The 14,394-nt window shown below is 47.5% G+C and overlaps 1 protein-coding gene across 2 annotated transcripts in view; it reads right to left on the bottom strand.

Annotated features, from left to right (window-relative positions):
* Positions 1–7,542, bottom strand: part of Pxn (paxillin) — a 50,818-nt gene extending 43,276 nt beyond the window's left edge. For both annotated transcript variants that reach the window (XM_020179065.2, XM_020179064.2), the window contains exon 1: positions 7,380–7,542. Coding sequence is in view for 1 of the 2 variants with exons in the window: in XM_020179064.2 (XP_020034653.2) it covers positions 7,380–7,392 (13 nt within the window). In the remaining variant the exon portion in view is untranslated. The remainder of the gene's footprint in view (positions 1–7,379) is intronic.
* Positions 7,543–14,394: the final 6,852 nt, after the last annotated feature.

Raw genomic sequence — 14,394 nt, 5'->3', positions numbered from 1 at the left:
TACCCTGGGGAGTGTAGCTCAGTAGGAGTACATGTTTTGCATGGGCAAGGCCATGAGTTCAATCCCCAACACCCCACCACACACACACAAGGACACACAGACTGATGTCCAGATGAGAATCAAGCAGCCTTGAAGCTCCTTGAACTATACCAGGAAGGCACTCCCTGGAGGCTTTCACCCACCTTGCTCAGCTCACCCAGGGTCCTGCAATTCAAAACAGCTGGAAATGTGTGCCCTGCTCCTCCCAACAAGAAAACAGAACAGAACATGGCTGTTTCTGCCAAGCGAGTTCTGAATAAGCTGCATTCCATTTCATTAAAACAATTACCTGAGCCCCAGCCAAGAATTACATAAAGCTTCCTCCCAGCTCCACCCCCGCCCCCATAAGGCACACATCGCACTGCTTTTCCAAGAGCAGAGTAAGGTCCTGACACACCACTCAAGGCCTCACGTGACGACCCCCATGAGCCCCTCCAAGCAGCCAACTGTCTGTCCTCGCAGGCTGACAGACAAACCTGAGGCTCAGTGAAGACCCTTCCAAGTGGCAGTCCCATCCTGAGGCCTTGCTGGCAGCCCAAAATGTTCCTAGTAGGCAACAAGGCCCTCAGTTATGCCTGAGCCCAGGGAACCACAGGTGCCAGAGTCCAACTACTTCCCCAAAACAGATGGGAGGCCCAAGTGGCCCAGCTTCGAATCATCACAAACTAGACAAAAGGGACCTTGGAGATGGGCGATTCCAAAAGCAGTAGCCTAAAAGGCTAAAGAACTGGATAGGACAGATCTGGGCCACAGGCTAATGGTGTTCCTCTGACCACAGATAAGTTCATGATGTGCAGCAAAAGGTAACTGCCCCCTCTCCAGCCTCCAGGGTTCAAGTTGCCTGAAGCTCTTAGATGTTTTGTGAAGCCTCGCTCTCTGTATCCCACTAGCCCAGACAACCTCTTTCAAACTCCAACCAGAGAACTACATCTCTCCTGCTCTGCCCCTGCTCTGATTAATCTCACTCTGCCTAAAATAACCCCTGAGCCATTTCCACACCTGTGGAAATGCACTGTCTTTCTGGCCCTGTCATTTTTTTCTGCACTGACTGCAGCACTGTGACCCAGGTCCCCAGCTGACAGTCGGCAGTCACTGTCACTGGAGGCACCTCTGGCCTCATATCTGCTCACCTGTCTTCCTGTCACCTGCACAGTCACAAAAAGCAGACAGTCACTCAGGTCAACCACAGGCAGATGCAGGACAGAGACCCTGGCCCAACAATTCAGAGCCCATCATGGAAAAGCAGGGTTTTATCTTTTTTTCAACAATTTTTTTCCGTGAGAATGTCTAAACATATAGAGAAGTTGAAAAACTGTTACAACAAACACCCATGTACTTCCACTCATATCCAACACTTTGCCATTTTCTGTAAATGTACAGTGCATGCTCTCTATATAGACATACATGTACATGTACGTAGACAATAAGCCCTCTGTTATCTACAGTTTTCATATCTGCAGACTCAACCAATAGAGGAATGAAAAAGCTGGGTACCAGTGGCTCACACCTGAAATTCTAGCTACTTGGGAGGCTGAGACCTGGAGGATGGCAATTTGAGGCCAGCCTCATCACGGAGTTCATGAGACCTCCATCTCAACCAATAGTTTGGCCTACTGGTATATACCTGTCATCCCAGAGAAAGCAGGAACCTTAAAATAGAAGGATCTCAGCCCAGGCAGGCCTGGGCAAAAAGTGAGACCCTATCTCCATAAAGACCGAGCAAAAAGGGCTGGAGGCATGGCTCAATTGGTAGATTACCTGCCTTGCAGCACCAAGCCCTGAGTTCAAACCCTAGTATTCCCAAAATAATAATAATAATAATTTTTTCAGGAAAAAAATGTGTCTGTACTGAAATGTATGTACAGATTATGTCTTCCTGTCATTATTCCCTAAATATTATAGTACAACAATAATTTACATAGTATTTACACTATATCATGTATTATAAGTAATCTAGAGATGACTTAAAGTATACAGGAGAGTGTGATATGTCCTATGCAAATACTATGCCATTTTAAATAAGGGACTTGAACACGGATTTTGGTATGGGGCAGTCCTGGAACCAACCCCCAGCAGATACCAAGGAATGTGTGTGTGTGTGTGTGTGTGTGTGTGTGTGTGTGTGTGCGCGCGCGCGCGCGCATCCTTTCTTTTTTTAACACTATCATTTAAAAGTAAGCTACAGGCATCATGACACTTGACTCCTAAATACTTTTGCATGCACCTAACAATAACAATATTCTCCCATAAAACCACAATACCACAATCACACAAGAAATAAGCATTAAAAGGCCAAGTTTGGGAAGACTTGGCCATTGGGGCTCTGCTAGGCCTGGTCCACCACACGTTCTGCCTGCCACTGGCCCAGTGTCCACAGCCTCCCTGGAGAGGTTAGCTCTCAGCCTCACTGGTTAAGCAATTGGTTAGTTAGCTCAAAGACTTATCAGGATGTGAATGTATACTGAGACCAGACGTGAGGCAGTGGATGAAGGTTTGGTAAGAAGGAAAACCCTGACCTCTTATTCTAATAAGCTGCTTTGTCAACATTTCTAAGCCTTCCTCTCCCTCTCTCTCCCACAGGACATCCTCCATGCTCCACCTTGACATTTTCAACAACTTCTCCGTTGGATATGGGATTGCTCCAAAGTACATATACATGAACAAATACAAGGAAGGACAGTGTCTGTGTGGGTGGGGATGGGGGCACAGGAGGGCTTCTGACTCTCAATCAGAAGTGGTGGGACAGGAAGACATCTAGCTCGAGCCGTGCTGTAATCCCCTGGTTCTGTCTCAAGGGTAACAAGTAGACTGGACAGGTGGCCACTGATGAGAGAGTGAGGCCCTCCATTGATCAAGAGACGCTATCACCAACACTCTCCTTCCAACCCAGAATGTAATATCCCCAATAAAGGGCAAAAGAGAGAGAAGCCACAGAGAACAGGGAAAGCACAGCTGTTGAACAGTGTGGGAAGGAGGTAAAAAAGATTTTTGGTGTCCTAGAAATGGAAAGTAATCAAACCAATAGGCAGCCAAGGTTAAATACAGTATCACGAATAGAAGTGTAAAGAATGTTGCTTACAAGTCTACTTTGCAGTCGGACAGTGTGAATTCAAGTTCTTGCCACTTACTAGATGCAGAACTTGAGCAAGTAGGCTCACCCTCTCTCTCTCTCTGTGACTCAGTTTCCTCCTCTATGCCAGGCACTGGTAGCTCACACCTGTAATCCTAGCTACTCAGGAAGCAGAGTTCAGGAGGATTGCAGTTTGAAGCCAGCTCAGGCAAATAGTTTGTGAGACCGCATCTTGAAAAAAAACTCATCACAAAAAAGGGCTTGTGGAGTGGCTCAAGGTGGAGGCCCTGAGTTCAAGCCCCAATACTAAAAAACTATGAAAAAAGAAAAGTGTTCTACAGATGTTTATTTTATTAATGAAGGCACTGAGACCAGGACTATCTGGTAAAAGACTGGAATGAAGCTGGAAGGAAGTTTTTTTCAACATCTCTGGCTTTGGAATAAGGTAAAGACTTATCAGAAGGTTCAGAGACCAGAAACTCCATGCCCAATGGGTACCTGGGGAAAGGAGCTGCTCAGAGCCTCTCAAGAAGTCTGGTCCCTCCAGATAATAGTCTATCTAGCCTCTTCAATGCACGGCCATCACTAGGGAAACTATAAAAAAAAAGGAATATTGAGATGTTCCCTTAGAACACCTTGGCCCCAAAGTGATGGGGCTATGCCTCCCCACACACACAGCCCAAGCCTTTCCACCCAAAGCTGTGTGTATCAGAAAAGGCACCTGCTTAGGGATCAAATCAGGGTTGGAATTCTAGTTCATCCTCTTCCTAGCATTCAGATGACAAAGTACTACCAAAAGGGCACCACCACTCCATAGGCAAATACTGCTTCTGCCACAGGTCCAGCAGCTGGGTGCTCTAATATACAGAGGCACCACAGTTGGGCGAGCCCAAAGTCCAGACTGTCCATGGAAACGGGGAGGTTCCGTAGCCCGGAATGCCCCAGGCGACTCCCCTGCCCCCCCCCAGCACTACCCCCAAGGACAATGAGGCACTGTTTTCCAAAGGGTCAAGACTGCTGAGAAGCTGAAAGATGACAGGTCCAGATTCCAGCAGTAACTGGGCATTGCCAACAGCTGGCTGTGCCCCCTGCTAGTGTATGGGAAGGCAAAGCTATCAAGCTGTGAATTGGTCCCACCCTTTGCCACACAGGCCATTGCCTGGGTACAGCCCCCAGAGCAGAGCAGAAATTTTAAAGGTAACTATCAATTACTCAGCAGGCCTTGTGGCTCTTCCCCTGGTTAGTCACCAGCACCTACTGTCCTATGATTAAGAAAGACAAGGTCTGGAATTGGATCATTCTGGGTTCAAACCCCAGCTATACCAATGAATGTACCTCAAGCTCAAGTTTCTGCATCTGCGAAACAGAAATAAAACCCCTCCCTCCTGGATGGTTGTCATAATACTCAAAAATCTGAATCTCGTGCCCGTCTCCAATTGAGCAAGCATGATCACTGTTAGACCACACTTGTGGTCAAAGCCCCTGACACCCTTACACCCCAAATACATTAGGAACATGAACCAGCAGAGAGGGGAAGAGTCCAGGCACAAAGCGTAATCAGAGCGCATCTCAATGTTATGGGAACTCTGTCCAGGAAACTCCAGCCAGAACTCAAACAGAGTGAACTCCTGGCCAAACCAGCATCTAAACAGTAATGAGAAAAGCCACCAAGCAGCCACCCGGCAGCACAAAGCAGAGGGAACACATAGAGAAGGGCAGGACACGCTGTGTTTATGTTTTTCTGCTCAGAGAGCTATAAATTTGTAACTTATTAAACAGCACATGGTGATTCCATCACTGGCCAGTGTGTGGAGGGGAAGAGCCCTACAGATTTTTTTTTTTTTTTTAGGATTAAAAAAAAAGTCATAAGAGAGATTCTGATCCCCTGGGCCTTGCCAGACTACCATAAACTCTTCCATGTTAGGGACTAAGAAGCACACAGCTAAAAGCACTCTCAGAAGAAAAATAAAAGCAAGAGGGCTAGCTTTGTGTGCACCCTAACTTAGGAAAACAGCTGACGGGTGGTGTGCTGAGCAGCCACCCAGACAGCTGACAGGGCCTAGCCTCAGAGGCAAATTCCTCTCCCCTCCTGCACACACCATTCCTCCCACCCTAGGCTCTGGTCAGCCAGGCGTGGCTGGCCCCCTGGGAGCTCAGATCAAGGAAGTCAGGCAACCCAGATCAAACAACTGGAAAGCCAATGGTGGAAGGGAGCGGAAGTCGCAAGTAGCAGCCATCACCTGCTGCCACCCTTCCCTTCCATCACCTGCTCATCCCCTTCACAGGAAGAAATACTTCTCACTACACAAGAGCTGCATGTCAAGGAGCTAGGGACTGGGCTTGCAGTCATGGATTTGTCATTTAGTGTCTGGGTAGCCTGGGAGGCGAGAATCAGCCTCTCTTAGTCTCAATTTCTCAATTTGATGGCAATGGCCTTAGAAAGATCTTACAAAAGGATTGTTGTGAGAATGGGACAAATCCAGACAGGGGGAAGTACAGCAAATTTCAATTCCTACAATCTCCTCGTCCAGTACACTCTCTTTCCTTTCAGAGGCTAACTCAGTTTCCTGGCCCTAAATGGAAGACCGTCAGAAGACAGGAATTCCAGACTTTGTGAACTCTACAAAGACTTTCTCAGTCCTTCAAACAGCACGAGGACTGTCCAGAAGCAACAGAGCCACACCAGCACATCAGAAACTGAAATCTGTTCCCTAGTTCCCACTGGGGAAGCAAAGAGACTTTCATATCCTGATTCAACGCACATCCCCCAGTCTCCTTTCAGCTTAGTTATTTTTATGTGAAGAAAAAAATAAATACCTGCCTGGAAGCTATGCCAACCCTAAGTACGTTGGAAAAATAGATGCCAAGCCTGACCCAAAGGCAGAACTATGCTTGGCAGCCACTGCACTCTGCAAAACAAGTAGGACCCTACACCACCCCCAATTCCAGGATCTCTCCGGGGCTCTTTCATCCCACAAGGAAGCTGCAGGGAAGCACTGAAGTCCAAGGCCAGCCTTAAGTAGTGCCCTGTGCTATTTGGGAGAGGCTCCTCAGTCCTTTCTGGTGATTCTGCTTCTCAGCGCCTGGGATAGAGGAGGCATCAGTGGTCACACACCCACAGTCCAAAGAAGGAAGACAAGGCTCCTACAGAGAAGAAATTTTCCCCCCTCCTCACCTCCCTAGCTCAGGAGCATGAAGGGGAGGGAGAGGCAGGGAATCCTCTACTTTGAGATTCACAGCGCTCAGGGCATTCCTAGAACCCTGGCACCAACTTCCTTGGGTTTAGAGTCTGCTTCCAGGTGATTCTTTCCCCTCTCCTAATACCAGATGGAGACTAGACTGAAAAGAGCAGCCTCAGGGCTCCAATAACATGAAGACAGTAAAACTCTGTTATGGGCATCCTGTTCTCTTTACCTGTGTGGCTTCCAGCTCAGCCTGAAACTTGGGGGTGGGGGAACCTGCCAGCCAGGACACGTTCAGAGACCGCCATACCTTGAGGCCCACTTCCCACCTCATTCCTCTGGCATTTCACCAGGGGCTGGTGAACTTCTAGGTTTAGATATGAAGGGGGAGCAGCTGTTCAGTGAATGGAAAGCTGGTCCAGAAAGGGTAACGGAGTAGCCAGTCCATGAAACAGGGTGACCAGACCTGAAGGGGGGTGGGGTGTTAATGAAGTAAACTAGGAAACTTGTCATTGAAAATGGGGGGTGTGGTCATAGCAAGTTCATCTCTAGCTTGTGAAATGAAAGGGGTGTGATCGGAAGGGCTATTCCCCGAAGTGGGGGTGCCAGTAGGCTAAGTGGGGGGGCGGCTCTCCAGGGGGTCGCGGAGATAAGCAACCATGAGACTAAGCAGCTGCTCTCAGAGTCGGGCAGCTCATCTGTGATGTGGGGGTGGGGAGCGGTCTGTGAAGCGAGGGTCCCGCAGCCGAGGGAATGGCGTGGTCCATGGAGTCCTGCACCTGAGGGGGCTTGGGGTGGGTAGGTGAGGACGAGCTGGTCCCCGGGCCAGATCTGGGAGATGGGTTGCCGAGGTTGGGGGTCCCTAAGTGAGGCCGCCCTCCCGCTGTGGGGCGGCAGCGGAGCTGGCCTGGCCCAGAACTCAGGCCCCGCGCGGGATCCCGGCCCACTAAGCCCGGACGGGCAAGGACAGGAACCCGGGCCGGGCCGCCAGGGGTGGGAATCCCGCGGCCCCCGCCGCTCGCTCGCGCCCGCCCGGCCCGGGGCCGCGCACTCCTCGCCGCCTCTCCTTCAGCCTCCGGCTTACTCACCGAGGTCGTCCATGGTGGAGCCGCTGGCGTTGGGACCGGCTCGGCGTAGCGCTTGCTGCCTGTCCCGGGGCCGTTCCTCTCAGCCCCGCAACTTTTCCTCCGCCAGCCTCGGCCCGGAACGGAACGCTCCGCCGCCGCGCGTGCCCGCGCTCGCTGACCCCGCCCCCTGGCGCGTCCGCGGCATGCTGGCCCCGCCCCGTGCGCGCTCTGGCTCCGCCCCGCTGCCGACCCCGAGCGCGCCCGGCCTGGCTGGGGGGGACCCTGGGCGTGGCGGCGGCGCCCCCTGGCGGCCGAGCGGGCTGGTGGAGGCTCCCAGGCCTGCAGCCCTTCCTGTCAGTCTCTTGTCTCAAAGTCACTTGCCTGACCTTCAGGCAGACAGATGTATCTGTCCATTCATCAGTCACTCGGTCATCACATGCTTTCCTGTCCACTGGAAAGTTGGATTTGTCCACCTGTCCTTCTGTCTGTCTTCCTAGGTTACCTCCTAGGAAGCCTAAATCTGTACCAGGCAAGGCCAGGAGCCTTTCTTTGGAGGACATTTCCTGGGGTCACCCTCTGGATTAATGGCTGTGCAGGTCACAGGCCAGACTTTCCATCCTAGATACAGTAATTTTTTTTTTCTCCCCCCAGCCTTGGCTTTTTTTTTTTTTTTTTTTTTAGTCAGGGTGTCATGTAGCACAGGATAATCCTCCTGTCTCAGCCTCCCAGAGTGCTGGGATTACAGGCGTGAAACACCACATCCAGCTCCAGCCCCAACACTTTTTTTTTTCCAGTACTGGGGTTTGAACTCAGGGCCTTCACCTTGAGCCACTCCACCAGCCCTATTTTTGTGAAGGATTTTTCAAGATAGGGTCTCGGCAACTATTTGCCTGGGCTGGCTTCGAACTGTGATCCTCCTGATCTCTGCTTCCTGATAGTCGGGATTACAGGCATGAGCCACCAGTGCCCAGCCAGGCCCCAGTATTTTTGAGGTGATGTACCCTTTAATCTTCACATGTCTACCCTCCCTAGAGACTTTGTCAAAATTCTGCATGGGGCAGAAAGGACCCCATATTAGACAAAAAGGGAAAACTACAGGAAAGTCATACTCAATTCCAGGTACAGCTTCCTGAGGAGCTCTGCTCATACACTCAGAAAATGATGGATGATAGTAACAGTTGCCATTTACTGAGTGCCTGAATAGACAGATACTATATAGCTATTATCTAACTTAATTTTCATTGATAATAACTTTATCACCAAACCTCCCCAACTATGAGTGATGGTAGTTTGTCAATTTTATATAAAAATGTTCTGCACACACAGCTTCAAGTTTTCTTTGTCCCTCAAGAATTCAGCTACTGGACTGGAATTGTGGTTCAAGTGGTAGAGCACCTGCTTTGCAAGCTTGAGGCCCTGAGTTCAAACCCCAGTTCCACCAAAAAAAAAAAAAGTACATGAAGAATTCAGCTACCAAGAGCTGGTGGAGTGGCTCAAGTGGTAGAGTGACTGCCTAGCAAGCATAAGGCCCCAAGTTCAGGCCCTCATAAGGCCTTGACACAAGTTCCTCTGTGTCAAGTTACATCTTCCAGGAAGCAGATGATGAGATAAAGTTAGGGGTAATGCCTGTGAAAGAAAGGGGAAATAAGTAAGACTGGGCAAGGAGAGACTCAGATTTGACAAAAACAGGCTAACCCAACAGGAAACTATGAAAAATGAGGCAGACCCATTGCACAGGAGTGTCCAGCACCATGGGGTTGCCTGGAAAGATGTGGCCTTGTCTGAACCTTGAAACTGTGTGTGTATGTGTGTGTGTGTGTGTGTGTGTGTGCGTGTGTGTGCGTGCTTTGCTGGAATTGGAACCCAGGCCTTGCCATGCTAGGAAAGTGCTCTACCACTGAGTCACACCCCCAGCCCCAATAAGTACTCTAAGCTCAGCACTAAATACAGAATTCAAGCCACATATGCAATTTAAAATGTTCTAATGGCCATGTGTTTTTTGTTTTTTGTTTTCTAAAAGTAAAAAGAGCCAGGCAACAGTGATTCGGGCCTATAATCCTAGCTATTTGGGAGACTGAGATTGCAAGGATCATGGTTCAAGTTCAGCCTGGGCAAATACTTCACAAGACCTCATCTCCAAAATAAACAAAGCAAAATAGACTAGAGGTGTGGCATAAGAGGTAGAGTGTCTGTTTTGCAAGTGCGAAGTCCTGGGTTCAAACCCCAGTTCCACCAAGAAAAAAAAGTGAAAAGAAACAGATATTATTGTTTTGTTGTTGTTGTTGTTTTCTGTGCTGGGATTTGAACTCAGGGCCTACACCTTGATCCACTCCACCAGCCCTTTTTTGTGATGGGTTTTCTTGAGATAGGGTCTCAAGAACTATCTGCCCAGTCTGGCTTTGAACCTCAATCCTCCTGATCTCTGGTTCTCAAGTAGCTAGAATTATAGATGTCAGCCACCTGTGCCCAGCTTTAATGGTCTTTAAAAACACCATTTCTGGGGTGGTGGAGGGTGGAGTGACCCAGGTGGTAGAACACCTAGCTAGCAAGTGTGAGGCCCTGAGTTCAAACCCAAGTACCACAAAAAAACAAACAAACAATAATTTCCTTGGGTAAAATAGCATTATGTCATATTCCTGTACCAGCATTTACTTAGCCAGTCCCGTGGTTAGATGTAATTATTTCCAAGTTTTCACTATAATTAGCAATGCTGAGGAGAACATCCTTGTAGCTAAATCTTGGAGCACACCCTTAATTATTTCTGAAGATTATCAATTCCTATATATGGAAGTGCTATGCCAGAGTGCTCAGTGCATTGCTGGTCCTTTTGCTGGATGCTGACAAATTGCCATCCCTAACAGTAATATCTAGATAAACATGCAATAGATAGTTCATGAGTACCAACTTGGCATATCACACTGTAGGGTGACCCCATGCAGAAATCCCCGAATGTGGCCTGAGAGACCACACATGCTTGGTGGAATGAGAGAGGTATAAGTGATATGTGAACAAATTCCTTATTTTATTTTTTAATTTTTACTTTATTCATATGTGCTTACAATGTTTGGGTCATTTCTTCCCCCTTCCCCCACCCCCTCCCTTACCCCCCTCCCTCTCCCCGCCTACCCCTTCGCTACCCAGCAGAAACTATTTTGCCCTTATCTCTAGTTTTGTTGAAGAGAGAGTATAAGCAATAATAGGAAGGACCAAGGGTTTTTGCTGGTTGAGATAAGGATAGCTATACGGGGCATTGACTCACATTGATTTCCTGTGCGTGTGTGTTACCTTCTAGGTTAATTCTTCTTGATCTAACCTTTTCTCTAGTTCCTGGTCCCCTTTTCCTATTGGCCTCTGTCACTTTAAAGTATCTGCTTTAGTTTTCCTGCGTTGAGGGCAACAAATGCTAGCTAGTTTTTTAGGTGTCTTACCTATCCTCACCCCTCCCTTGTGTGCTCTCGCTTTTATCATGTGATCAAAGTCCAATCCCCTTGTTGTGTTTGCCCTTGATCTAAGGTCCGCGTATGAGGGAGAACATACAATTTTAAATTTCTTAATAGTTAAGCATTTATGTCTATTAGAAAAATGCCTAATTAGCCAGCAAATCTATGATTATTTCAATTTTATTATTTAGGATAATGCTAAGTAAAAACAAAAGTGGAAGCCAGGCACTAGCTGCTCATGCCTGTAATCCCAGCTACTCAGGAGGCAGAGATCAGGAGGATCAAGGTTTGAAGCTGCCTCAGGCAAATTGTTTGCAAGACTCTATCTCAAGAAAAGGAGTTGGTGGAGTGGTTCAAATGATAGAGCAACTGCCTAGCAAGCATAAGACCCTGAGTTCCAATCCTCACTACTGCCAAAAAATAAAAAATAAAGTGGTTCACTTAAAGAAAAGGACTTAGTAAGTACTAGCATAGTTGGTTCTCAGTAACTGCAAACTTATTTGCATTTTCTTTTCTTTCTTTTTTTTTTTTTTTTTTTTGGCAATACTGGGGTTTGAACTCAGGGCCTCCACCTTGAGCTGTTTTTTTGAGATAGAGTCTTGTGAACTATTTGCCCAGGCTGGCTTCAAACCTCAATCCTCCTGATCTCTGCCTCCTGAGTAGCTGCAATGATAGATGTGAGCCTCCTGCACTCAGAAATTTTCTTTTCTTCCTTTTTTTTTTTTTTCTTTTGGTCCTGGGAACCCAGCTAACACATGCTCTACCACTAAGCTACATACACCCTCAGTCTTAGTTTGCATTTTCTGGAATGGATGTATAGATGTGGATTCATACAGAATGCACTGTTTGAGGGATGGGGGAGAAGTATGACTTTTTTGGGTCAGCACAACGTTTGTGAGATTCAATCACATTGTGTATACATCACTAACTTTGCTCCTTTTTATTGCTGAGTAGCGCTCCCTTGTATGAATGTGCCCTTATCCTGTTGGTGGGCGTAGGGGTTATTCTTCCAGTTTGGGCCCGCTAGGAATAAAGTTACTATGAACATTTGAGCAGAAGTCTTTATGTGGACATATGGTTTCATTTCTCTTGGATAAATACCGAGGGGTGGAACAAATGGGTTGCAAAGTAATGTTTAAAAAATGTAAATTAAGTCTCATCGGTCCCCTGCTTAACTATCCCAGGGGTTTGTTGTTGCATTTGGAGCAAAATCCAAACTGTTTACAGGGTCTCCAAGGCTGCACCTCAAATCTGGTCTTTTTCCAGCCTCCTCTGGCCTCATGCTGTTCACTGTCCCTCAAGCTTGAAAAGATATCTCTGAAGGGCTGGCGGAGTGACAAATGGTACAGCATCTGCCTAGCAAGCATGAGGCCCTGAGTTCAAACCTCAGTGTTGGAAAAAAAAAAAATTGAAAGGCTAGCTCTGACTTCAGGGTCTTCAAAACTTTGAACCTTCTCTTAAAAGAATGTTCTTCACAAATCTTGACATGCTGTTCACATATCATCTCTGTGTGTCCTGGACATTTTATCTAAGGTCTCTCCATCCCCCACTAGACTCTATCTCTTTATTCTGGTTTATTTATTTTACTTTCATCTTCTGGCATTATGTTCTGTATTTGTTTGCCTGTTTATTATTCTGTCTCTCTCTTCCCCATTAAAATGCCAGGGCTCTGAGAACAGGGATGATGTCTGTCTTGCTGTTGTGTGCCTTGTTCAGCTGAGGGGGTTCAGGAAATAGTCTTTGAAAGGGGCTAGAGTGTAGCTCACAGGTAGAGTGCATGCTTAGTGTGCATAAGGCCCTGGGTTCAATCCCCGGCACACACACACACACACACACACACACACACACAAATTGTTGAGAAAAAAAAAAAGGGAAGGGTAGGGAGATGGAGATACAAAGGGATGAGCTGACTCGGCTCATCCCAGTGTCCTAACCCCCAACCCAAGCCTCTCTCTCCTGTCACAGGCCAACCATAGAGCTTCTCAACAAAGACAGTCCATGGGTCCTAAATGCAGTACTGTTTTTAAAAGCAAAGGAATAAGCTGGGGACATGCTCAAATGGTAGAGACTTATCTAGCATTCACAAGAACCTGGGTTCAATCCCCCAGCACTACAGTAAATAAATAATGAATAAGAGCAAAGGATTAGAAACAACCCAAACACCCATCGATAAGGGATTGGTTAAATAAATTAAGCACAGCCCTACAAGGGAAAACTATGCAGACCAGAAAAGATCCAGGAGGTTCATTGTGTACTGATATGAAACAGTCTCCAAAAAAAAAAAAAAAAGTGAACAGAGTATGTAACATACGTATCAGTTGTAGAGAAAGCAATATATCTGTTTATGAGATATGTACACACTGGAAGATTTCTGGAGGAATCCATAGGCACCAAAGTCACCTGGCAGTCGGTGTGGGGAGGTCAAGGGTAGGACAGAGACTTCACTAAATAACCCCTTTTTTTTTTCAAGACCAAGAAAAAAAGAAAAACCCAACAACTTACCACATCTCAATGATTTTCCATGACCTCTGACCTTAGTAGAGGACCCAGTGCCATGTGCCTTTCTCCCCAGGTCTCCCTGCTACCTCCTTTCTCAACTCCAGCCACAGGAAATAACTCCTCCTCTCCCCAGTGCTGGCAATTGAACCTAGCACCTTGTGCCTGTGTAGTGTGCTCTAAACCACTGAGCTACATCCCAACCTGGAATGACCTGTATTTCCTCCAAGATCCAGTCTCCTAGCTCCTAGCTAAAATCCATCCTTCTCTCTATGTCCTGGTCATCTCCTCTCCTCCTTCAGTTCACAGCTCAATCACGCCCTCCTCCAGGAAGTCTTCCCTGACCACCACCTAGGCTTGGATAGCTGGTCCCACACCTCATCCTAAAGCACTTGACTCCTGCCAGATCCTCTATTATCTCATTTAAAACCCATACACCTTTTCAGCAGCAAGCCTCTACCTTGGAGGCACATTATAATCACCTGGAAGGCTTTTTTGCCAAGACCCAATCCCCAGACATCCTGATTTAATTGGTCTGGAATGCAGTTTGGTCATCAGGATTTTTAAAAAACTCCCCAAGCAATTCTCATGCACTCTAGGGTGGAGGCCCCCTGACCTCTGATACAGACATGATCATGACTCTCCTTTTACATCCTCAGAGAGGCACAGAGATGCTAAGTGAGTGGCTTAGGGTCACACAGCTAGGGAATAACAGTCAAGATTTGAACCCAGAAAGTCTGGCTTCAAAGTGTCATGGGAAAATGATAATTGATTGATTTTAATTTCCCTAGTGGTGAAGAAGTAGAACTTCGAGGCAGCTCTGTACTGAGACAGACACTGTAGGCCCCTCGGGCATAGGATATTTTTAACCTAGAAACTGGTGGTTCTTACAAACATCCTTAAACACTGAGCAGATTGTTGGGGACGAATGGGCCCTTTCTCTGCTAAATGGCCCTCAGAGTCTGGCCCCTTGAGACGATGGGTCCAGGCAGGCTCGAGAGACGGGGTGGGAGGGTGCAGTGGGGTTTGCCCCACTGGGTGCTAAAGTTTCCAAGGATATTTGCAGGCACAGTGAAGGGGAAGACAGTCAGTCTGGGATG

This window comes from Castor canadensis, chromosome 18 (assembly GCF_047511655.1).
Source record: "Castor canadensis chromosome 18, mCasCan1.hap1v2, whole genome shotgun sequence".
NCBI classification, from domain to species: Eukaryota; Metazoa; Chordata; class Mammalia; order Rodentia; family Castoridae; genus Castor; species Castor canadensis.
Note: the sequence above shows the minus strand (reverse complement) of the source record. Positions and strands in the feature narration are given on the sequence as shown.